Raw genomic sequence first — 26,047 nt, 5'->3', positions numbered from 1 at the left:
CCTGTCTAGTCTCCTTAAGGGGCGGGGTAGTGTCGATAACAGACACAAGAAGTGACACTTGTTTCTCTGCCGTAGACTTTTCGGTCATTTCGGGCTGAACATTTGCGGAGACGATGCTTTTATTCTGAAAAGTGGAAGTGTTGCTGTTAATGCTCATTACCAACGAAACACAGGTTATCGCCTTGATACAGGCGCTCGAAAGACGTTCCGGGGGCAGCTAACAGGTACTCTCTCTATCCACATATGTTTTTAAAATTTCCAGTCTAGCTTAGTCGCAATTTGACTACAGTTTAGACTTCTTCAATAAAGTGCTAATATTTGATGTCATGTCTAACCTGTCAAAACACAGTCCAGCGCAAGCGACGGCTAACATTAGCGCACACACATACCGACAAGATAGCTCACCTTATCGGCTGGTTGAGAAGTTGCAGCAAACCCTAGCTGCCCTTTTTATTTTGTATTTTGCTCGCTAGACAGAGGGCCAGGTGTGTACATCGTAGCAATAGCTTAGCTCTGCTTAAAGATGGCTGTTTTCTTTTATCGCTTCCTGTTTGGTTCAGGCGTGACATCTGTTTATCCGAAACGTCGAAGGTGTCCTTGCGTTAAGACAAAGCGAACTATTATATTTATTTATATTTTTAACACATTGAAACTGACATAATACAACACATTTTGTTTTGTTTATGTGAATATTTATTTCCCTCCTTACTCATACCTCGAACTCATCCCAGCATTAGCTGCATCTTAGCTGTTATTGACATAGACCAGCTGATACTTGAACATTAAACCAGCAGTCGTGTCTGCCATCGCTTTTTGAGATGTGGAAGTGATTTAAATGCGTTTTAGAGGTCTGTGCGACTGGGGCCGTGTTCAGTGTTAACCCTGTGTTGTTTTCTGGTAGAGTACGTGCTGTGGTCCATGAGTGGGTAGAGCCTTGTTTCCATAGTTTCCTCTCTACCTCCTCGCGGGGTTGTGATGTCAGCACAGCGCTGCCCCTCCACACTCCTCCCCTCTCTGTTATACCACCTTATTCTGATGACAGGGATGAGTCACCAAGCAAGCTCAATGATTTTTCCCTTTGCCATTTATAAACGCACTCTGGACTCCAGGTTAAATGTGAGATAACGCAGTTAGCACGCTTAGATGAGCGAGGCAGGACCTCCATGTTTGGCAGCAGGGTTGACTGACTCTTATTATTATTTTTAGATTGTGGTGTACTGTTACTTAGTGATGCTGTTATCAGTTTAATGTCTCGGTGCATTCAATGATTCCATGTTTGCAAATCGCTTGGCGTGACCATGTTTCTGTGATTTATGAATAGATGTGGTCAAGTCCCTTAAATTGTTAATAGTCTAAGTTGAGAGTTTGTTTACCAGAAACGTTTGAATATTCCAATGTAATGGACAATGTGAGTGTGCTATGGTCTGCTAATTCCAACAGGTGGGGGATAATTGATATACCAGACAAACTTATATTTGTGTCTGGGGTCTGCTGTGATGTGTTTATCATTTTATTTAAAGAAAGTTGGTGAATGCTTTGGGTGACTGAGGACATAGGAGCTGATTATCTGTGCCATGTGTTCTTTATGGTGATTACTGACGCTGGTTTGTCAAAGTAATAACTATTTGGGAACAGAATCCAACATAGCCACTCAGTCAGTTAGTTGTTAACTGACTGAAGTTAGTTGTGCAATTAGCAGTTTGGATGATGAAGCATATTAGCCTGTGGTACTGTAACGGGTTTTGCTTGTGTAATATTTATCTTTAATAACAGGTTCCGCTTGTCTCCTAATTAGCGTGTGTTAAAAGCAAGCAAAAGGCGGAATCGCCGAGATCGGTCATGACACTGTGGCTGCTTGCTCACCAGGGGTGTTTGTGTGCGTGTTTTTTTTTTTTAACGACCCTGTGCTGTTATTATATTTTTTTTCCTTTCTGCATGTCAACTTGATATCTTGATTTTCTTTGTTTTTCTCAAATTTGTGCCCTTGGACTCAGGGATGAACAGATTCAACTTTGGTGGTCAAATTTCACAAAATATGTTTTTGGAAATTGCTGAAGAATTCATATGCCAATATGAGGATTTAAAACACAGTCATTTAAGGCAAATCTCACCATTTTGCAGTAATCCTGGTCATTTTGGGCTAGCAAGACCAGGCCCCTAGCTAAGTAAATAGGGAGGGAGCCATAACTGTATTTTTAGGAGTCACTAGGACATAAAAACTGCATACCATTAACAAAAATGACATGTAAAATGTAATTGACACAGTCTGCTGTTTCAGGGTTCCGTGTGTGTGTTGTCACATCAGTTTGACTGTCGGTTAAAAACATCTGCTGTTTTGGTTACAGATTTATAAACCATGGTAAACTGCAGCTCAGCATGGTGAAAGAGTGAGGTCTCTGTGGAATACTGCCCTCGCCTCCCGACATATCCTTACTCCTCAAGCTGAGCAAAGAAAGCAGGTGTGACGGCCGCACTTTTCTGCAGTTTATCCGCCTAGGCTCCTCCCACAGGATAGTGTTGACCGTCTCTTTTTATGCATTTGCAGCCCAGTAGCAAATTACGCTGTGATAACCACAAAAATGATGGGAGTCCCTGTGTTTTATATGGTGGTGCTAGCACTCATCTGTCACAGCCACAGCCTGGAAATACAAAACCTCCTCTATGGGTATGAAAGGTAAGAAGAAAGCTCTTTTTAAATCTTTGAAATAATGGTTTTAAAATGTTAAGTTTCAGTTATAAGTCAGTTTAGAAGCATAGTGTTTGATTTCTTACATCTGGTGTCTTAGTTATTTATCATGTATAAGGCAATGGTTTTACCCACAAGCTTCAAGGTGCTTGATGTATTTTTCTTGTAAACTAACACAACATGATAACTTCTGTTTTCTGACTGCATGTATTTTTGGATACAGTTTCTTCATGTTGCGTACTTTGTGCTGTAGGTTTAACTTTAAATAGACAGATAAATTTTCCCCATTAATAACTCAATCACCAATAATGGCAAAGTGAAAACATGTTTTTAGGATTCTTAATTTAATACTTTGTAGAGTAGCAACTCCTCTGACAGCAGTTGCAGCTCTTCTTGGGCAAGTCTCTAGAAGTTTTGCACACCTGGATTTTCTGCAGTTTATCCCGTCCTTCCTGGCAGATCTTGTTCGACTATGTCAGACTGCCTGGGACGCATCTGTGAACAACCACCTTTAGGTCTCTCCACAGATGTCTTTGCGCAATTTATGGCTTGGCTTTTGCTAATCTCTTTCAAGGACTGCCAAACTAAACAAAAACTTCCTCAAGTCCAAGGCTGTTTCAGCAGACAACAAGTAAACTGTCACGTCCTTTATTCAAGAGTGCTTTCTGTTTAGTCATTCTACCATGAAGGCCTGAGTGCTGCTGAGATGATTTTGCAGTTTCTCCCTCTTCTGCAAAGAACTTCTGTCTCTATAGTGACTTATGTTTTTTTGGTAACTTCCCTGATCAAGGCCCTTGATTTTTGTACTTGTTCTGGGCAGACAGCCAACAGTAGGGCAAGTTAATGCGCAAAATATATAAAAAATATATAAAAAGTGAAGGGGTCTGAGTATTTTCTGATCCAACTATATATGGATTGCATAATGGATGGTTATTGTGTTGAAGTGAAGAGCATATGACTTCAGTAATGCTAGTAGTAAGTAAGTAAAGTAACTGCTATCCTGATGCAAATCAGGAAGTGTAACACATTGTTACTGTGTTCCTTCCAGGTCTCAGGAAAATGTCTTGAACCCAAGTGACTGTGCGTTCAGAACCAAGCAGCAGCCAGTTTTCACAAACTCTAACAACTTCTCTGTGGATCTTCGGATGCCTGGTGTTATACCGGGTGGGGTGAGTCTGTTTCTCTGAAACATACTCTCTAGTAGCCTTGCTAATTAATTAAGCCACAGCCAGATAGTGTACCATCTGAGGAGACAATGCGTTTTACGAGTGGATCTTGGAGTTTTTTGCGTATCTGCCACTGATAGTAGGTGTGAGGTCAGCTCATAAACTTTGCATTTTACTACGACTGACAAAGAAGAAATGGCTTTGATAACCAACTTGTTAACACTAACGTTCAATCAGATCTGGGAACAATGAAGGAATAAATACACCCTTCTTTCAGAGGGAGGCTAAACTAGTCAAGTGAATTCATCATAGGGTGCAGTGTTTCATGATGTGAGGGACCTAATCTACATTTTGTCAGAAGGAAACAGCTTTCATTGTTCAGTCATAGCTCGTGATATAAAATAAGGGTCTGTTCTGGCGCAGTGCTAACTGATGCCCTTGGAAATATCTATGTTTTTGGTGAGACCTAAATAACTTTAATCTGCCCAAATATAAATTTAACGGGAAGCTGCTAAACATTAAAGCAAATTGATGACTATGTGTTATTCAGTAATTAATGTCATCGTCGTGTTCTGTAATGTTTCAGTCTGACACCTACCTTTGCATGGCATTTCCTGTTCCAACTACTCGGGATGCATATATTGGTGAGTGTATATTCTTTTAAATGGTTGCCGTTCACAAACGCACAATATACCGGCTGTAATGTACTAAAGATGATGGTAATGTAATATTGATATAATATTGAAGTAGCATCAACAGCTGAAGCACAGCTGCTGTGGGGGTAGTTGTACTAGTAGCAGGAGTCACAGCAGCAGCAACAGTAGAATCCCTATAGTAATTTATTGTATTTAATTTAGTACTTTAGATATGACTTTATAGTATATATCTACTGTGTACAGTTTTTATGACACAATATGTTCAAAGTCATTGACAAATAGGCTCAGGACACACATTCATCAAAATCTTTATTTTGTAAATAAACCGTTTGGATTTTAATTATATTTTCTTAAACATGTTTCAGGAATGTGACCCCTAGAAATGAGGGAATTTTCTTTCTCTCTTTCACCACTCTGACTCATTGGCATCTAAACACCAGTCTGTTTTCACACAAGTCTGAAAGGCTATAAAATGTGTTCAGTCCCCTATGAACTGATCCTTAGGGCACGGGATACAGCCCAAAGATTGTGCTTGAATCTGAAATCAACTTGAGACGGAAATGGTCAAAACAACCGAGCCATTGCGTAGAGTAACTCCAGGCATTTCATTAAATATTAAATATTTTAACCACGGCGCTTTTCCTCCACAGTGGACTTCACACCACGTGCCAGTATGGACACTGTCCATCACATGCTGCTGTTTGGCTGCGAGACCCCCGTCTCCACCCGCAACTATTGGTAATGTCCAACTTTAAATAGCTTTTTTTTTTTAAACATCAGGAAAAAAAAAAAAAAAAACATAAAATATTGCATTAAGTTACTGCACCTCTTGTCAATGCTGTATCTGGAACAGTAGACATATTTGGTAGAAGGACAAGCTGACTGCAGAACAGCTAATTGTTCAATATTTGCAGTTATGGTTTAACACTCGCATAATGATTTGAAAGCCAGTTAGGTATTCAAATGATTACTAGTTGAGAAAAGAGCGGTAATGCAGAAAATGTTCCATTATCTTTAACACTCCACAAGCGTACTTTCTGTTGGTTTAGTAATACACCCAACGTTACAAGTAAATGCATGTTACGGCCCAGCTCTGCTACTAGAAGAGGGAAGCAACATTAGCATTCAACATTTCTAATCTGGTTAAACAGAGCTCCATCTGCTGGGGTGTGTGGCTTTTTTACTTTGTTGTTAGGCCTTGTTTGCCAAAAGAAACAATGAAACTCAGTCAAGTTATCAAAGTTAACTTAATCAATGACTGCTGTCACTGCTGAATATTCAGTTTACATCTTTAACTCTGTTGCCAGTTGTAAAGCCCACAAATTCACATGTGAACTCAAATTCTCTCTCTTCTCTATATTAAAGCTTTACATAACTTTCTTGCACATTGCTCCACAAAACATGAAAAGCAATGACAGCATTGGTACTATTTTTACTGTTCATTCTCAGTGCTCACATTATGCTGGTTTCCAGAAGTTTTCAGTAAAGCCACTGTACATGTCCTGCCCCACACCAAACTGCAGTCAGAGTTAGAGACTAGCTGGTAAACATAGTCAGGTTGAGACCAAAACCAAGCTAAAAGGAGGATGAATAGCTAATGGATACAAACGCAACATCACATGAAGTGAATATACAAACAGACAAATGGGTGTAGTGTCTTTATGATGGCTTAATATGTTGTGGCTTGAACTGACTATGATAGATAGTCAGAAGTTGTCTTTGATTTTGTCCTTTTGGATTTCCTGTACCATGATGATGGATGGTTCTCCCTGACAAACAATGCTCGCTGCTTGCCTGTGTGCCGGTTCTTTGTTATAGAAGTGCCTGCATGCAGGGTTACATTACAGCAATTGACTGAAGTGGAGACAGGTGTTTGTGCTCTGTGACTGCCTCCGTGATTCATTTTGTTTTCCCATCTGGTTGTAAAGATAAAGTGGTATTGATTGTGTCGTTTCTATCTCAAGGGACTGTGGTAGTGTACAGGGCACTTGCAAGGATGAAGCCTCCATTATGTATGCCTGGGCTCGGAATGCACCACCTACCAAATTACCCAAAGGTATGTCAAGGTCTCTCATAGCCAAATGTTGGCTCACAGTCATCTCTCAGTAATTGTCATATTTGTTCACTGACGTCTAGCTGAATTGAGCCGTGTAGAGAGTTTCACTGTCATTTGTTCTGGTTTGAGATTTTGGCCTCTTCCCTCATCCAATTGACACGAATGAAATGATATTTTGTGATACATACTCTTTGTATTCCACAGAGCCTCACTACTTACTTTCTGTATGTCTTTGAAAAAGTGCAATACTCGAGTCTTTCTTTTTTTGTTAAATTGAAATGATTCAAACGTTATACCGTACATGTTTCTAACTTAGGGTTATATATCGATGTGATGTGTTCTTGTCTATTTTTTTATTACCAGATGTTGGATTTAAAGTTGGAAAAAATTCAGGAATGTCCTACTTTGTGCTGCAAATCCATTACGGAGATGTCTCTGCTTTCAAAGGTGAGTCCTAACGGAATCTTGTCTGTAGTTTAACATCCACCATACAGTATATCAGGTATGCCATGACTGTACTCGGTTTAAAGGTCTTTTCTCTTAAAATCTTGTTCTGCAGAGAAACAGCGCAAGATTTGTTTCCACTGAGTTCATATTCATTCAGTACACGTTTCATTTTTATGGCAAAAATGTAATTGATAAGTTCAGTAGATGTCTTACTTTAAGAGAAGCTTGGACATTTAGTACAAGTGTTTGTCAATGCAGGATATGGTTGGACTGCGTCATCATGAGTAGTCTTTTAGAGTTTTGTTTTAAAAACAGGATATTAATGTAAGCCTGCAGCACATGAACTGCTCATTACAAAAATGAGGGTTACACATAAACCATAGCCACTGTTCAACAGAGATGATATCGTCAGATGAGTCATCCTTCACCTTATTCTCAGCGAGAGAGTATGGTCTTGGCCACAGCCACCAGGGCACAACCCAATTGAACACCTATGGGAGATTGTGAACCGCCATGTTAGATTGTGCTCTCCACCACCATCATCAAAACACAAAATGAGTGAATTATCTTTTGAAAGAATGACGTTCTGTGTTTTCAGTACAGTTTTGTTTGCAGATTGCAGTGGTTTGGGTGGCACGTGGTGGTTTGTGTCTGTGAGTGACTATGCACAAAATCTGGCATTGAAATTCAAGTTCCTCAGAGCAGGAATTTTAATGACGCTGATGGTACTCCTCTCTTCCTCTAGCACCACTGCCAGGTCCACAGCTGTGGTTTTGAGTGGAATATTAAATGTTGGATGGATCATTCATCTCAAGATAGATTGTTATAAATTTTACGATCTGTCTGGTTTATGGGCAGCTGTTGTCCACAAAACCTTCAGTCATCAGTACATGAACTAGACTGATCCCAGATTTGCTGGGCGACGGTGTGTGGGCTTGTGTGAACGAGTGTGTAGATGTCATTGTGACTGTGAAGCGCTTTGAGTACCAATAAGTAGAAAAGCGTTATATAAGACCAGTGACCATGACCCAAGCAAAACTAATTATAAATCTCATACCTTTAAGTGTTTGCTGGTGTTTTCATTAATATAGTTAATGTAAATGTCAAATGAATTGTTTATTTATTACAGTGTTCATTCAGATGAAAAAATAAACCGTTTATTTTCCTTTCTGTTTTTCAGATCATCATAGAGATTGCTCAGGACTTGCGTTAAGAATGACAACCAAACCGTAAGTACTTACTTAAAAGAACTGTATGAAAGGATTTTATCTTAACACATAATACCAGTTTGTACCTCAGGGGATGGTAGTGTGTTGCCATAATGTCCAGTCTGTTCCTCCTTAACAGGGTTCATTTCACTCAGGCTAGGTTAGTCATCACTCAGCAAAAAATACCCCAAAGTTGAGCTGAACAGCTTTCTGGTCAGTCTGCAGACAGACTCACTACCTCAGTATCTCTAAATCCAAAGCGAAACTCTCAGATCCAGTCAAGTTAACATTGCTTTCTAATAATCTTCAGGTATGGTGTCAATATGTAGTTAGTTACTTAGCTCAGTTTTTAAGTCGACGGTTGTAGCAACCATTTAGAATGGAAGAACACCTGGGTTCTTTGCTATATAAAATGGCCTCACTTTGGTAGGTGGCTAGATGAAAAGTTTATTGAGCAAGTCACATACATATACAGCTATTTTAAAACATCAGACTTGGCAAACATATAATCACTGGAATCAACTTAATGCGATCCGCTCTATTTGTAAGCCATTGCTACATAGCCAACTAACTTATGAGTCATAAGGTCTGCATCAGACTTCATTGCGTTACTTGGAAAGACCTGTCTAAGCAGTGCTGCTGTTGGTTCTTCTTGTTCATGGTGGAGTCTGTTCACCACACTGCCGTCAAATCCCTCACACCTTCAACCACTCCTTCATAGACTGGTGTGCAATAACTCCCATATTTATTCCCCAGTCCACCTTTACTCAATAGACATATTTGCATAGATACATAGATAGAACATAGATACCATTTGCACTGTTGTTTAATTTTTATCGTTTTAAAATGCTGCTATTTTTTTCTCACTGTACCAGTTACATTTATTAGTGTGCTACTGTGTGCTTTTATTGTATATATTGTATCTTAATGTGTATGGCTGCTACTGTGTTTTTTTTAATCTTTACGCTGCTATAGTTTTTATTTTTATTGCTCCAAAACCAAAGAGCTGCCACACTGTATTTTGTTGTTTTTTGACCAGACAATGACAATTAAAACTTCTTATTCTTCTTAAGATATCGTTGACATAACGTCATAGCTGTTGTTTCAGCACATTGTGTTTATAATTTGAATGATGAAACAAAAGATCTAATTGGAGGGAACTGTCAAACTTGGTTCTCTGAGATTAACTTCAAAACTAATGTCTTTCCATCCTCTTTTTTTTTTTTTTCTTTTCTCAAAGGCAGCCATTCATTGCTGGTATATACCTGCTTATGTCTGTGGACACAGTTATCCTTCCAGGAAAAAGAGGTATGTTTTCTGAGATTTAATTTTGTTTAGCTGAAAGTGTTCAAGACCCCATTAAACTGCTAGCAAAGTGCTGTTTGTTTTTGCATATTTACATATTTCCAGCACATTCTGCTGGAGCTGAGACTGAAAGCTGCCAGTGCAGCTGGAGGTGGAGAGATTCAGGAGCCAGGAAGGGACATGAACATTAGCTTTATAGACTATCACTAAAATACCATTGAGTTTATTTACTGGTATTGTTGCCAGTTATATAGTTGACATATTCTGCACAACATATCATATAAAGCCGCTCACATATTAAATTTCATGGAAAATCATCCTTTAGCAAATGTTTTTCAGTGGAAGCCTACATCTCGACATAGATTGATCACTCAGTGTTAATGCATTTGCTTTGCTTTGCTTTTTGGAAAGTAATGTTTAATTAACCACTATTCTGTCTGGTTAGTCTATATGGTCCACACTCCATTGATCTGTTAGAATGCATGAAAGGACAGTAGAGGAAATGGCCTTACGTTTTTGTTTGTCTTTGTTAGTTACAAATGCAGACGTCGCCTGCGATTACTCTTCATACCCTATCTACCCGTTTGCCTTCAGGACCCACACACACCACCTTGGTGAGTCACGCAACAGAATTTGCTGTCTGTTTCAGAGCAACTTTTATCAGTATCAGTGGCCCAGATGAGTGTTTCTTTTACAGGTAAAGTGGTCAGTGGCTACAGGATCCGTGATGGGAAGTGGAGCCTGATTGGGAGGCAGTCCCCTCAGCTACCGCAGGTGTGTCATCACATCAGAAGACACTCAGTCGTTGTAGTTATGAAACTAAACTGGTCAATATATTGTTGAATGGCACCAGAGAAATGTTAATTGTTGCAGGTCCGTGTACACATAGTGTAACAAATAAATACGAACTGTTACAAAAGAAAGTGTAATAATTAACAGTCAATGGACCGAAACATTGTCAGTATTTTAGTAAATATAATAACTACCGTTACAGATTGTACTGTTTTGGAGTGTTGGTTGCATGGGAAAAAAAACACTGGCAACATGCATTTAATAATCCCGATTCGGTTAGTGCCACTGTTTTAAGTCATGTCTTATTTATGTATTGATATCAGAATTATGCATACTGGATCTGAATTGGTCTGAATTTTATTTGTGATAATCAAGACTTGCTCCATTTAATACTTTGAACTGTGTCACCAAATGCTTCAAATATAATTCATACCGTATGACACAGAATTTTCTTGAGCATCTGTGACTTCTGTTGAATTCAAAGACATGTGATGCATACATATCTGGTATTACATTCAGAATACAGTACCTTAATTAGTAGCATTAATCATTTAATGAGCCAGTTACCATTCTGTCTAGGATTCTAATGTTGTTATAGTTACCCATAAGTGTATCCAATGTGTTCCCAGATTTTTAATGAGTTAATAAATACCAGGTTAGATGCACAGTGTTTATTGTGACTAATACATCTGAATTCAACCAAAAATACATTAATCACAACAGTTTTTTAAGTAGAGTGCCGTTTGTTCATTGCTGTGAATGTAAATGTGTTTTCTCTCTAGGCTTTCTATCCCGCTGCCAAGGACATGAATGTGAAAGATGGTGACATCGTTGCTGCCAGATGTATGTTTACTGGTGAGGGCAGAACCTCCAAAACTTATATTGGGTGAGTTACTAATGTGTAATGACACTACTTCTGTGATTAGATATAATGCCTCTTAAATGCCTTTTAAGTTATATTCGGGTACACCTGAACTGTGTCCATCTGAACTACAATTACTTCAAAACTGGATTGACTTGAAACTGGAAGACTCGAAAGAGAGCATACACGCATTTTGAAGTCTCTAAATTGGCTACCTATTTGCCTCGTAATTGATTTTAAACCCTTTTTCCGGTAGTGGCCTTTTAATTATACACAACAAAAACCCATGTCTAAAATGATGGTCCCTGTCTCTAGACTGGCTTTATCTACCAGACTTCTTCCTGAAGATAGCAGAGAGAGTTGTAATGAGTGAGTGTTTATTTTTTTTTTATTTTTTTGTCTGCAGCGGTACCTCCAATGACGAAATGTGCAACTTCTATATAATGTATTACATGGACAGCAGACATGCCATTCCCTTCATGAACTGCATGGAGACTGGCTCCAAAAGGCTGTTTGATCACATTCCAGCTGAGGCAAATGTGCCCATCGCTGTCGCTCCAGGTCATATGAATATGATGCATATGGGACACTCAACAGGTACAAATTAATCAACTGTTTATGTTGCATATCTGTAACCTACACCTTGTTTTCTTTGATTTAACTTTTCAATTTGTTTCTAACTAAACATTTCTCCTAAAGATGTTCAAGATAAGAAATTGATAATGGATACCAGCAGAGCAGAGCAAGTTCTGGATCAGGGTAAGTTTGAGGACAAATAGCTGAATGGACTACACGAGGCTAAAACCCTCCTGGACTAGAAAGTTAACATGAATACATAAAAACAAAAAAACTAACAAAATAGGCCAATATGGTAACCTTGGATGAACTTACTTTTTTACATGATTGTAACTGGAGATAATTCGCTTCTAGAGATGCGTTTGGTCAGATGCTGTGCTCATAGATTTATAAAAACCGATACATCACATAATCACATTTGTAGCATCATAAACACTGTCTTACAGAAGTATTCGTTTCTAAAGCATGTTACCGTCCTGTTGCATAATGATTAAGTCTTAACAGGAATACAGAAGTTTGGTCCAGTAGTGTCTGCACAGTGTCTGTCAGTGTTTAATTGTGTAGTATGTATGTGAATGTATATACTACTATTTACCCCTTTATGTCAGACGAAGTACAAACACTTGCATATGGGTACTTGTTGATTCAGTGTATTAATGGCATTACCTAATAACAGTACAGTTGTAACAGTGACTTTCAAAGGGTGTTTTATTTTCAGATCAGATGTAAGGAATGCACCAGTATAAATGCTGTTAATGGCTATACTGTGGTGTTGATGTCTGAGGGGAAAGAAATGTTCAATATACTGAATGTTTAAGCTGACAGACAAGTTGGGCTGAAATTGTCACTTTTCCAAAAGTAGTTCTCCTTGTTCTTGTTCTGAAGGGGTAATATAAACCTGTTAGCTGTTAACAATGACCAAGGCAAAGGGCTGTGTTGGTGGGGGTGTGTTGCTAGAGGTACTGGAAAAGGATGAGACACAGAGCCGTTCACATTATTCAGAGGCAGGATTTTACATTTTAAAATCCTATGTTATAATTTTGCCTTATAAATGATGAGAAACACCGATGTTTGCTGATGTTACAAAGTAATCCAGCGTGAGTATGTGGTGGTGTCTGGCCTTAAGGGGATGAGATGTTTTAAGACCAATGGGTTTGTGTGACTTCAGTTTTATCATTTGTCATTTTTGACAGTCCATTAATCTGTGTGCCAATTACTGTTGGTCAGTTGTGCGTTGCTGTGTTTTACAAAATGAGAAGGATCAGATATACTTTATTGAAAATGCATGACAGGTGTTTGTTGGCGCACACCCCACGAGAGTACTTGGAACTTTAGGTTACACCACAAACAGGTCCACATGGGGCCAAAATGTAGCTGCTAGAACTCATAATCTAACTTACTATTACATTATAGTCCATGTTGTGGACAGCAAATGATTATCTTTTTGCAGTGACATATTATACCAGCTTTTCTAACAGCACTGTTAAATGTGCCCTGTGTGGACTTTGCTCATAGCCTACAGTCTTCTTGTCTTTTCTTTCCACCTTTTCCTGTCCTTCTCTGTCTGTCTGTGCAGGTGACTTCTATTCTCTTATGTCAAAGCTGCTAGGCCAGAGTAAGGATGTAGTTCAAATTCATAAATACAACCCCAGTGAGATGCAGAGAGCCCAGGCTGAGTTGGTGGCTGAGATTGATAGATTATTGCAAAAGAAAGACCTGGGCTTCCCTAGTTCTACACTAGCCTTCCATACCAGGGAGGATCCTGTCTTGGTGAGGGACAGAGTTCACAAATTCCTGCAGCTTGAGGCCACGGCCAAGCCACCACGAAGCAAGCTGCTAGCTGAAGGACAAGGTGGGTCCTGGATGCTGTATTGTTGTCGTCATTGGTGCTGAAAACATACCCCTTCTTTTTTGGTTTGTGTGTGTTCTTCAGCAGTAAAACATGCCCATTCCATATATGTTGGGACACCCTTTCAGTTTTACATGCGAGTTAGCTGTGTCATTATGAAATTAAACAAATGAAAAAAATCAATGTGTGGAGAAAATACACACATATTGTTAAACCAGTTGTGCTTTGACGTGAGCTTCCCATGTTTCTCGTACTCTCTGGCTGTTGCATCCTGTGTTTCCTGCTCACTTTTTTGTCCTCCTCCTTTTTTTCTGTCACTCATGGACAGTGTTACCTGGCCTCCACCAAAGCAGCCCCTTGCATTTTTTTAACCTTGTAGTGCCTGATACCTCGTTTGTATGCCCTGTAAGAACTTATTATGACTTAAGTCCAGAGTTTTGTTTTGCACTTCTTTGAGGACTTTGAATCCTGCATTTTTTCCAACCCAGTCTACTTATTTGTCTGTGTTTGCACATTGCTGTAAATCCTGGCGCATTGCTATCCTGTGAAACTGTTCTCAGGAATGTGTTCGCATTTGTGTACTTGTGGACATGCGCAAAACAGATAAAATGTAAACATTCGTAAGAACCTTTAATTCCTTTAATTCCTTTGCGTGACGCAGAGCAAATCCGGCACAATGTGTCACTAAATACTTTTTCATGGTGTTTGAATTGCCCTGTGTTCATATACGTGTGCAGCTGTCTGAGAACAACCAGATGAAAAGTCCTCATAGTTGGTAAAAAGAAAAAAAACATGATTGTATGTGAGCAACTGAATGTCAATTTTCCTGCCATAGTTTCTGATGATGCACATTGGAACACCAGTATTTAAAGATTTTAAAGATTTTATAGTATGAAAAGCCTTATTTAAAAGCGCTGTTTAATAATAATAATACCTTTATTTATATAGCACCTTTAAAAACAGCGTTTACAAAGTGCTTTGACAATCAAGCATGAATAAAATACTCATGGTAGTTTAGGTAGGATAAATCAACAGCTATAGCACATATATAGCGCTGAAACTGAGAAAAGCATTTGTTTAATGTAGATCGACTTTTACTGTGGGTTTGAGAAGGACCCATTTACCCCTCACCCATGCTACCTCAGACATCACATTACCAACGGCATCCCTGGAAATAATCTGCTTCACCTCATCCTCCACTCCTGCACTCAGGTCTGTGTGTCAGTTCAGACACAGAGGAGTACAGGAAGGTAGACAAGCACAACACAGCGTTTTTATCTTTTTGCACTGGCATATTTACTGAAGCTGAAGCCAAATGCTTCATAATCACCCTGACTCCTATCAAACCTTTGATCTCAAACACCCTGACACACACAAGGTAAAGCCTATTCTCGTAAAACCTATGCTAGCAGCATGGACGCTGTCATCAAGAAGTCTCAAAAGACGATATACATCCTGCTTCTAGGGTACCCTATTTTACACACATCAAACAGTAGCTTATTACCCATTCTGTGTTTTTTTTCCATTTATATTGTGTTTTAAGGTAACATCTGTGCAGCGTTGACTTACTGTTTTGATTTATTGCCTTTTAACACTGGCATGAGCACAACAGAAAAGTAGTGAGTGGCATGACATTATGAACGTTATTGTAAAAATGTGAATGTGATTGGATGTCACTAGTCAGCTGGTAGCCAAGCAGCTTGTGGTGGAACATAAATGAAACAGCTGAGACCAGTTTGCTAATGGAAATCGCAACAAGCTGCTGCTAATTAGGAATAATACAGGCATGGTACTGAGTGCTTTGCTCGGAATAATACATTGCTCCATTCTGTCACCACACAAAGCTTATATCCATCAGTGAGGGTTGGAACGTAGATTAGTTATAAATTAAATATTTTGCTTCATGCTATGTTTTTTTTTTTTTTTTTTTTCAGCATGATAGCCGACAACAATCCCTGCTTCCAACAATGCACTGAAAGGGATCTGTTGATTCTATTAGCAACATCTACATCTATCACAGTCCTCTTCTGCTGTTTGGTCCACCACTGCTATGTCCAGTTGTCGAGCCACCACTAGTTTGTTTGTCAGTATCTGAACATCTCACAGGATCTTAGCTTGGTCATTAATCTTCAACCACCTTCAGAAGTGTCTCCCATTTTGAGCTTAGGACTTCCAGTGCATTCTTGGCACAGATGTTTCAATACACCATGCCGGTGACTTTGTTATGTTTCCTGTATGTTCCATGTATGTCCATCCTTGACAGTGGCTCTGATGACTGGCAGGACATAGGTGTTTATAGCCCACATATTGGATTAGGGAAGCTTGTCTGTCTGGTCTTAGAGTCCCAAGTGACTGCTCTATGTAACAGTAGCTGCTGCTTTGCTCCTCTCGTGTTCCTGGTTCCTTTCTAGGCCCTTGTGTATTTATCCATGTACCTACTTGGGACCGGTCCCATCCATGAGCAGCTGGTTCATTTGTGCTGCCAGGCTCCAGCCTCGGCTCATACAGAAATCAGTGTTGTTACACACTGAGCTATCCGGCCACTTTATTCATACATACATACATGTATATGTACATTTATATATATATATATATATATACACACATATACTAGGTACATGTACAGTATATACAGTATACATGTAGTCGTGTCATATTTTCTATGTAAGGCACACATTTTTGCCATCTATTTGTATCCATGTGACCTCATTGCACCATTATATTTGCGTTTCTTCTATGTCATGCTGAATACCTCAACTCATCGATATGTCTGTGTGTGTGTAGACTACCATCTGGAGCAAGTCTCAGCATGGCCACAGAGTACTCTCCAGCTGGGTCAGGTGTCAGGACTTGCCCTGGACTCAGATTCTAACCTGGTAATTTTCCACAGAGGTGACCACCGCTGGGGGACAGAGTAAGTCGCTTTCACTCATGATACAGTTCATCCGGAAAGTATCCACAGCTCTTCAAACTTATTCCACATTTTGTTATGTTACAAGCCAAAAAGGAATTAAATAATCATGAGCATCAATGTGACTAAAGTGGATTTAAGGATGAGCACCCCATAATAGATCAGATTTAATGTGAAAAAAGAAATACCAAACCCCTGGTCAGTGGAACTAACTGCTTTATTTGTTTTCAGTTCTTTTAACAACCAGGCTGTATACCAGCAGAGGTCCAAAGGGCCTATTCAACAGTCCACCATTTTGGTTGTGGACCCAGCAAATGGCAGCATCCTGAAGGCTTCTGGCAGAAACATGTAAGTGATTGTGTGTTTCCTTTTCCACAATTCTAATCAGAGTCAAGTATGTCAAGTCACTCATGTGTTTCTCTGATGTTGTAGGTTTTACTTGCCTCACGGAATAACTACAGATAAGGAGAATAATTACTGGGTGACTGATGTGGCTCTCCATCAGGTAAGCTGCAGCTGGAAACTGAGTATGTTGTGGATTTAAGTCATTCATGTAGCCTAAAAAATAATTAGTCATAACATAAATACACAGTGGTTTACAAAAAGGAAATATGTTTACTGAGAACACTTGAGCATTTTGAACACTCCTTCCTCTGTATTCTCATCAGGTGTTAAAAGTGAGCAGCGATGGCAAAGACCGGACCTTGGTGGCACTGGGAGAGGCTTTCACACCAGGAAGTGACAAGGACCACTTCTGCAAGCCCACTGATGTGGCAGTAGACACTGAAACTGGAAACATCTTCGTGTCCGATGGCTACTGCAATGCCAGGATACTGAAGTTCTCCGCTGATGGCAAATACCTATCTGAGTGGGGTGCAGGTATTAGACTCTGAGCACACACACGCACATACCACATAGCACATAGTTACCTTTGGCTATTTTTAAACCAGGAAACTCAATATTTCTCTTGCACTGAAAGAGGCAACCATGACACTTTGATATAGTTGGATTTCTTTCAGCTGCCAAAAGCAATATACTATATTGCACATTCTGTAGTGTTATTTCTTTAAAGCTTCTTTCTCTGCTTATTAAAGTGTGAGTATTACAGTTGTATTATTGCTTATACTTGACGTAACGTTTAATTTAATATTGGTTCAATTATTTGTTCAAATATTTGTTTTTATCTCTAGGGGAATTCATTTTCACTAAGCCTTGTTGCTGTACCGGCTAGTATAGGGTCAAACATACAAGAAAGGCCTTGGTGGTCAATAAGCAAGAAAAGGTTCACACGTCACTGCCACCAGTACACCACTGGAAACAATTGGCACATATTCATCCGTCTTATTTTTCTGACTGAAGGCACGTCAGACAGGAGAAGGCGCACACCATTCAACATCCCACACAGCCTCGTCTTCCTTCCCGACAGAAAGGAAATTTGTGTGGCAGACAGGGAGAACGGACGCATCCAGTGCTTCATAGCTGAGACCGGAGAGTTTGTCAAGGAAATAAAGAAGGACGAGTTTGGAGGGGAGGTGTTTGCCATCACTTACCGCCCTGCAGGAGGTGAGTCATCACATCATGTCCCCCTGTCTCTCTTTGTTTTTCTTGTCGCTCTGCCAAACTGTGGCTACAGAACTGTTTTAATATTGTGTTTTGTCTTCCCTTAATGGAGATCCCGCTTAATTTTACATGTATTACACTCATGCTCTATTGAAAGATTAAAGGGGCAGTTGGTTAGGACTGCCCAGTGTGTGTTGTATAAAGTTGTATAATGTCCTGAATTAAATTTGTGAGCACTGAGAAAACACTGATGCCACCATAATGACAGCATAAGACAGAGAGGATCAAACAGAGATGTTGATTTGCATTAATGGAAATGCAGAAGCCGCTGTTTTTAGAGTGCGGCCATTAGTAGGGGCTAAATGCGTTGTCCTCGCTGCAATAACAGTTAAGTTATTTCCTTTGTTCTGTGTTTGTGCATGCTAGAAGATGGCTTGATCTACGCAGTAAATGGGGAATCTCCGTATCGCTCAGTTCCACTCAGAGGTTTTGTTATAAATTATTCAACCAAGGACATTTTGGATACCTTTAGCCCGAACAAAAAGGTAAGCACACCACAAGATAAAACACTTACATTGACACATACATAGACATTAGGTGCTTTAACTTTGCATTTCCACAAACAGCTGCATCACATTTGAGAACTCAAGCATGATGAAGGACATAAGTCTCTGAAACATGCCATACATTTATCCAACATTTACCGCAATCCCCAGAATGCATGCCACATGGCAAAGGGTCCTTGAGCAAGACACTGCCCCTACTATATAGAATCTTGAGGATGCGCTTAACCTTCGTTGAAAAACATCACAGCCATTATGCACGCACATAGCACCGCAACAATATAATAATTATTTGAGAACAGTCAGTCATGTGCATATCCTAGAGACTACTCAGGATAAAGCTTTTTTTATCAGCCAGGTCAAACACTGGCATTTGTTGGTATAGGGTTTTGACTTCCTCTGCTTGTATGTGATGGATATAATATTCCATCCACTTCCTTATGTTTATACACTGTATTGGTTGAGTTTCCTAAAGCAAACAGGTGAAATTTGACCATGGTATATTACACAAACCTCAGCCAAGTGTTGCAAGTCTGCACACTCATCACCTACCTTTGTGAATCATACAGAGCATTGTGATAAATTGATGGTGGATCAATTTATTGGCTTTTGTCACTAATCTGTGTTCTCCTCTCTGTGCAGGAGTTTAAGATGCCTCACGACATAGTTGAAAGAAATGGCAGCATATTTGTCGGGGATGTAGGCACTAAATCAGTCTTCAAGTTCACCTCTGAGAGTAAGCTCGTCTTCATTGAAACCGTGATGATAAATTGATAAATGATCAAATACGTGTTACATTTTGATAATACGTGTTAAGTGAAATTCTGTTACAAAAAACGGGAAAAAAAATTGTGCTTTTTTTCAACTTAATTTTTCAGAGTCTCATCGCTCTGTCAAGAAAGCTGGAATTGAGGTTCAGGAACTTGCAGGTGAGTTGTGTAGAGTTTTAAGGAGTTGGCTGCTGGGGGTCCAGCCTGCTGCCTTACAGATAGTATTTACAATGTGACATCAGCATCCAGCATTCACTCCCCAACTACTGCTCCCTCTCCCTGTGTGATGTATTTAGAATGTTCAGATTGTGCAATGGACATGCAAAGAGGCAACATAGTAGTAGTAGAACATTGTGAACCATGCAAGCCTCACTCCTGCAGTTTGTCTTTTTCTGAATGTGAAATTTGTCTGTCTGACTCACATTAGGGTCAACATGATTTAGAGCTTGTAAAGTGATGTTCACTACTTATTCCATAATTTGAGGTTGTGTGCTGAGTTTTCTACTTTTTTTTTTACACATGCATCCATGTGGCATTTTCTTTTTTCACAAATAGAAATTGCAAGTTTTCCATGCAGAGTTACTTAACTGGTTTGTAGATACTAATTTACAACTGCACACTTTTAAACTGTTTCTGGGCATCATTTTACCAGCACAAAATCTCGATGACCACAAACTGTGCCCATAGTCTGGTATCTGGTCATTTAGTTCAGGCAGTACAAAGCCTGGTGGGAACCCTGTTAATGATAGCATCTCTGTCTGTGCAGAAATAGAGACAATCGTCCAAACCAAGCTGAATCCCGATCACAAGATATCAAATCCAGTGGCAATCCAAGGGCAGAAAACGGTGAATCAACCAGCTCATCAAAGAGTCGTAAGCGAGGAGAAGAAGGAGAGTGCAGCAAAGCCAAACAAAGAGGGGGGTCTACTCCCGGCCGTCATCACCACCCTGCTGCTCATACCTTTGGTGGTTGTCATCTCCGTAGGAGTCTTCATTTGCTGGAGGAAAAACAGTATGTATGATGGTCACCACGAGGCAGTGTGCAGATGAACTCCAAAACACAAATTGAGCACGACAAATAAATGAGACTGATTTGCCCATAATGGCTGCACATTGCTCTGCTCTGTTTGCTTTGTTGTCATTTGTACTTTGATATTTGGTCATCCTCCAGAATAACTATATCCTATTTGCAGGCCGATGTGAGGTGAAAAGTGAACCCAGCTCTGTGGGAGGGATCTTGGGAAAAATAAGAGGTAAGTTATTTAGGACATTAAGAAGAGTTACATTGTGTTTTTTACATAATTTCTGACCTGCTCACGGTTTGTGTTACCTCTGTATTTACATATATTTGACAGCTACTGTTTATTTCCCAGTAACTGATCCATTTGCTTGAATGTTTTCAATTAAATATGTAACTGACAGTGATTATTAATATGATCTGAATCAAAGTTTAGCAAGTGGAAATAAATTCATTTGGATTTGAAGCATACGGTTATATATTAGAGGATGGTTGTCACAAAGACTGGCAAGCTGGGGTGGACAAAACATTGTAAAGAAAAGATCAACATTTTAAGCACTTTGAAAATACATCATATCTCAATGGGAAAACATCATGCTGGCTATCTATACTGATATGGACTGGGTAATGTGTTGTCACATTGCTTGATGGAAATGAAAGTGATCGACCTATAGAAGCCTGAATTCAAAGACACTCCGAAAAGCAAATAGCTTGTATGGCCTGACAACATCCAGATATGCTCCTAATGAGACGGCAGGTGGTGTCCTGGGGTCGATGGTGTCAATTCCTTCATCCTCCAGGAACTGCCTGCATAGTCTCGTCACATGAGGCCGGGCATTGTTGTACACCAGGAGGAACCCTAAGGATTTCATCCTGATACCTGAAAGCAGTCAGGGTGCCGTTGTCTACCCTGTAGAGATCTGAGTGTCCCTCCATGGATATGCCTCCCTCCATCACTGACCCACCACCAAACCTTTCATGCTGAATGTTGTTACAGGCAGCATAACATTCTCCACGGCTTCTCCAGACCTTTTCATGTCTGCCGTATGTGCTCAGGGTGAACTGCTCTCATCTGTGAAAAGCACAGGGCGCCAGTAGTGGACCTGCCAACTCTGGTGTTCTATGGCAAATGCCAATGGAGCTCCACGGTGCAGGGCAGTGAGTACAAAGCCCACTAGAGGACGTCAGGAGGTCATTGTGTAGGGCTCTGGCAGTGATCGTCCTGTTCCTCCTTTCACAAAGGAGGAGATACGGGTCCTGCTGATGGGTTGAGGACCTTCTACGGTCCTGTCCAGCTCTCCTAGAGTAACTGTCTGTCTCCTGTGAGACTGTGCTGGGAGTCACAGCAAACCGCCTAGCAATGTCACGTATCGATGACCCATCCTGGAGGAGTGTGAATGCCTGTGCAACCTCATGCTACCAGTAGTGACACTGACCCTAGCCAAATGCAAAACTGGTGAAAAACAGTCAGAAAAGATGAGGAGGGAAGAAATGTCAGTAGCTTCCACCTGTTAAACCATTCCTGTTTTTGGGGTCATCTCTTTGTTGACCCTCTAATCCACCCGTTGTTAATTTCATTAACACCAAATGCAGTGTTAATGAAACTGATTAACACCCCCCTCTGCTACTTAACTGACCTCATCAATATCCCAGAGGTTTAACTGACTTGATGCTGTACTCTGATTAAAAAGTGAGCCTTTTTTGAAGACTGGAGGCGCAAATCTTCCTTGAGGAGGGTCTTTATATAAATAAGATGATCCTTAAATTTTTGTCCTCTCTGGTGATTTCCTTCTGTCCAGGTAAAGCAGTGGGCAGTCTGAACCTGGGGAACTTCTTTGCATCCCATAAGGGTTACACTCGTCAGGGCTTTGATCAGCTGAGCACTGAAGGCAGCGACCAAGAGAGGAACGATGAGGACAGCAGCGACTCTGAAAACGAGGAGTACTCTGCTCTGCCGCCTCCTCCTCAGTCTTCCTCTTAGACGCTCCGGAGCCCGGCCGCCAACATTCTGCTTACCTTGCTGAGATGTGGTTATTCATCATGTGTAACTGTTGTGTCAGCTGCCAATCTTACTGTTTATATATTTAAATATGATATTGTATATGAATATAATTTGGCCGTAATTTAGATTTAATTTATTTAATCTTAATTTAAACCGCCCGTGGTCCTGATACAGCCTTGGTGACACGACTCACCCACATCCCTATTTGTTCTGCGCGAATCAAACTTGCTTTTATCGAAACGATTAGCACAGTCCACAGGACAAACGTTAGAGAAATCTGGAGTCAGATTCAGCCTTAAGACGAGAAAACAAATCTGCTAATGGGTTGAGATAATTCTACTTTTTATTCATGCATTCCCTTGTTTTAGACATTGTCTCAAAATGAGAGGAAATCAAAGAAATTTCCTAAAGTAAATAGTTTTGTATTGGAAACGGTAAAACTCAAATCTCATCCCATTACTGGATTTTTATTTAAACTCATGAAGAACTTCACGTGATGACTGGAATTTCTACGACTTAAATGTGGTCAAATATTTCACCTTTATTCAATTAATGTATTACTCATTTGCACTCAAAGCGACCTGTTTGAAAACCTTAAGGGTTCTGTTTTCATGGTGGCACTATGACCAGCACATGCTGCTTCTGTGTTGTGATTGTTGTTCCAGCAACACAGATACTTTAGTTCTTAACCCTGAAGAATTCACAGAATTTACATTGTGATGGAAAATTACTTCTCTAGACTTAAGAAAAGTTTTACAGTTATTAAATCTCTGGCCTTAGCTGTGGTTTGATGCACCATGCCAACAGTTGGTCACTGTCCTGCCTCCATTTAAATAGAGCACTGATTGAAAATTGATGCCATAATTTAAGTAGTTGAATGTTTATTTTGCTATTTTTATCTGCACTTTCAGAACTGGACTTAAACAGTTTTTCCACAGCATTTCAGTATCGAAGCAAGAATTCAATGAAGCAGGATAAGATGCGGGAAGCTTGCGGCCTCATTGGGATTTTATAAACGAATAATCTCTCAGCACCAATAGAGTATATCCAGTTTTCTTTTCCTGGAAAAGAGCAAAACTTCCTCACATAAATCTCTTCCATATAGTAACACTACACAAGCATTCGTTCAACATAACTGTTTATGTTTCAGTTCAGTGTCATTTCACTTGTACTTCTGTGCCTTTTTACATTTGTATTTTGCCTTTGTTTATCACCTGCCATTACAACATGTACCATGAGATAAAAAAAAAAAACAACTGCTGCTAGTAGAGCTTGTGCTATACAGATTTCTCTTCCCTTCAAGTGAACAGAAAATTGATATAATAGATGTATATTTATGTCTGAATGTGTGTGTGTTTGATGCCAATCAGCCATTCTCCAACAGCTAACTTAACTGAAAAACAGTTGCTTCATGCTTCTTACATGTGTTGACCATGGAGTGTGTCTATAAAATGTATTTACACTCTGTGGTTGTGGCTTAAAGGGACCACATCAGTCTGTTTCTGTAGCATCTTGCCTATAAACCATTAGCTTGCATAGATAAAGGCAGTGAATGTTATTGTTGTTAATGCTCAGCATCAACTAAATTATTTGATCCATATTCCTTTCATTTAAATCTCAAGCTATGAAGTTCCATCTTTATCCCCCAGAGGCCAAACTCAAATATTCAAATATTCAAGTCTTGTTTCTTCTGTCCCAATAATCCAGCCAATTCTAAATGTGCCAGTGATTATCATAGACAGTTCAAGAATATATTTGTGGATTTTTTTCATTTCACTTAATGTTAAGTGATTTAAAAAACTAAATCATCTTATTGCTTCAGCTCTGTAACAATGACGAGTGTTTTACAAGAATCCTATGGAAGTTAGTGGATACCTGGAACAGTAAAAACAGCATAGCTCAGGTTAGTTAGTTGGATTTCAAAGTATCCCATTTGTAGCAAACAGGCCAAAACGTGAAACGGCTTGTGTGGTCCCTTTAGATGTTTTTCTTTGGTTGTCATCAGTAGCATCTCTGCAGGTTAAAGGATCTTTATAAGCCGTGTAATCCAGTCCTAATCCTTTGTTCACTGTGAATCATACACTTTTAAAAACTGCAATCCTTTCGCAGAGTACACAACACAGGAGTTAAATACACCTATTAACAGCAGCTGTGTTATGGAGGATCATTTCGATACTGTGTCAGGAGCTGCACAGTAGGAAAGAGGACGAATAGTGGTGGGACCATGTATGTTTATTGGAAATGGTTTTAACCACCAATTAGTCATGATTAGAAAGTGCGGAATTCCTTTATTCATTTCATATTTTCTGTGCTGCCAACTTCAGATTTACCTTAAAATGCCAAATGATTTTATGAACTAATGGGAGCAGAATGAAAGAAAAACAAAGTGGCCCAAAAACACATTGTACACAGAACACACACACACACACACACACACACACACAGGAAACAACGAGCTGGGATGAAGACTGGTGTTTATCCATCCAGAACATTCAGTTATATTGCTCAGGTTTTATTTGCTCCATCTTTTTATTTTTACCTTTCAGATCTTTGTCAAATACTTTCAAATATTTCTTTCCATATTCCCATGAAGTTTGAATCAATCATTTATTTAACAGCATGCCATAGATTTCTGATGTAACAGTCACATGTTGGCTATATATTTGTTGTGACACACTGGTTATGCTGCAAGAGTACTATTTTCAGCAACTATGTTATTTGTGTAATAAAGTGTCTGCAAAGCACCGCAATGTCACGGAGGTGATTTTTATAGTGAATATACATTCTTTGACATCAGTTATTTGAATTAGCCTTGGGAGCTCTACACACACACTCACTCTCTCTCGCTTATGGGCTGCAACTGATCATCTAATTCTACCCTTATTCCCCTTTTTAAACAATATGCATCTAGCTGTCTATGTTGCCCTGAAGGCTGAGGAACACAAAATATCCTAGAAACAAAGCAAAGCAACTGGAACTGCAGAGTTTCCTGAAGGTGTTTCATCACTCACCTAACTTCTTCAGTTCTAAAACACTGGTGGGCAGTTAGTGTTTTGTTAGGGGCGTCTGTGGTGCCCACCTGAAACATGCATGACTAGGGTCTCTACTTACCTAGTAGTCCTTGAAGTGTCCCTTTTCCTTCAGGTGTAGGTGGGCAGCTGAGGCCTGGCCTGAGGAGCTGGCTCTCCTGTGATGAGTAATGTGTTTTTGAATGGGTTGTTTAGTTTCCTGAACGTACAAGTCTCTGTACATTCCTCACTGCACTGAACTACATCCACTACATTAATCTGTTTTTGTCTGGGTGATTTGTCTTCAGGGTGATCAAGTTTCTGCCTCAGCAGGTTTGAAGTGAATCTGATTGCAGTGTTTATTTGATTATTCTTTTCAGTTTTTCTAGTACTCCAGCCATATAAAGTGGATCCATGCAGTGGATGACATATTTTCGCTCTTGTTGTTCTCTTCCTCTCTGTTCATTTCTCTGTTCGTTCTAGAAAACCACAAAGTCCAGATGCCCTTGTTTCAGTTTTGGGTTTTTTGGACATTCAATGACCTGGGTGGATGAGAACCTTCACAGACATGAACACAAAATGTGTAACTGTCTAAATGCATCATGTGCACAT

The 26,047-nt window shown here is 39.7% G+C and overlaps 1 protein-coding gene across 3 annotated transcripts; it reads left to right on the top strand.

Moving 5' to 3' along the window:
• Positions 1-49: 49 nt before the first annotated feature.
• On the top strand, positions 50-25,171 carry pam (peptidylglycine alpha-amidating monooxygenase). 3 transcript variants are annotated; one of them, XM_084571620.1, is made up of 26 exons: positions 50-224; positions 2,346-2,459; positions 2,546-2,674; positions 3,735-3,855; positions 4,439-4,496; positions 5,159-5,246; positions 6,473-6,564; positions 6,928-7,011; positions 8,192-8,240; positions 9,460-9,527; positions 10,058-10,138; positions 10,222-10,298; positions 11,099-11,202; positions 11,585-11,775; positions 11,878-11,937; positions 16,388-16,517; positions 16,746-16,862; positions 16,947-17,019; positions 17,183-17,393; positions 17,874-18,077; positions 18,504-18,619; positions 19,280-19,373; positions 19,516-19,566; positions 20,174-20,419; positions 20,601-20,660; positions 22,225-25,171. In XM_084571620.1, the coding sequence occupies exons 3-26, from the start codon at positions 2,580-2,582 to the stop codon at positions 22,404-22,406; spliced, it is 2,652 nt and encodes an 883-aa protein (XP_084427746.1). In that variant the 5' UTR covers positions 50-224; positions 2,346-2,459; positions 2,546-2,579; the 3' UTR covers positions 22,407-25,171. The 3 variants fall into 3 exon arrangements, with proteins under 3 accessions (XP_084427746.1, XP_084427744.1, XP_084427745.1); XM_084571618.1 differs by having other exon boundaries at positions 18,501-18,619; XM_084571619.1 differs by lacking the exon at positions 50-224 and having other exon boundaries at positions 2,323-2,459; positions 18,501-18,619.
• Positions 25,172-26,047: the final 876 nt, after the last annotated feature.

Source organism: Chelon labrosus (genome assembly GCF_963514085.1).
Source record: "Chelon labrosus genome assembly, chromosome: 22".
NCBI lineage: Eukaryota > Metazoa > Chordata > Actinopteri > Mugiliformes > Mugilidae > Chelon > Chelon labrosus.
The sequence above is the reverse complement of the archived record's forward strand: the minus strand, read 5'-3'. Positions and strand labels throughout refer to the sequence as shown.

What these genes read in the sequence shown, in the direction of transcription:
- pam (XM_084571618.1), top strand. Translation starts at nt 2,580, where the DNA reads ATGATGGGAGTCCCTGTGTTTTATATGGTGGTGCTAGCACTCATCTGT. An exon ending in TATCCTTCCAGGAAAAAGAG is followed by an intron (nt 9,528 to 10,057) that starts GTATGTTTTCTG and finishes TGTCTTTGTTAG; the next exon opens with TTACAAATGCAGACGTCGCC. An exon ending in CTTCAAGTTCACCTCTGAGA is followed by an intron (nt 19,374 to 19,515) that starts GTAAGCTCGTCT and finishes TTAATTTTTCAG; the next exon opens with AGTCTCATCGCTCTGTCAAG.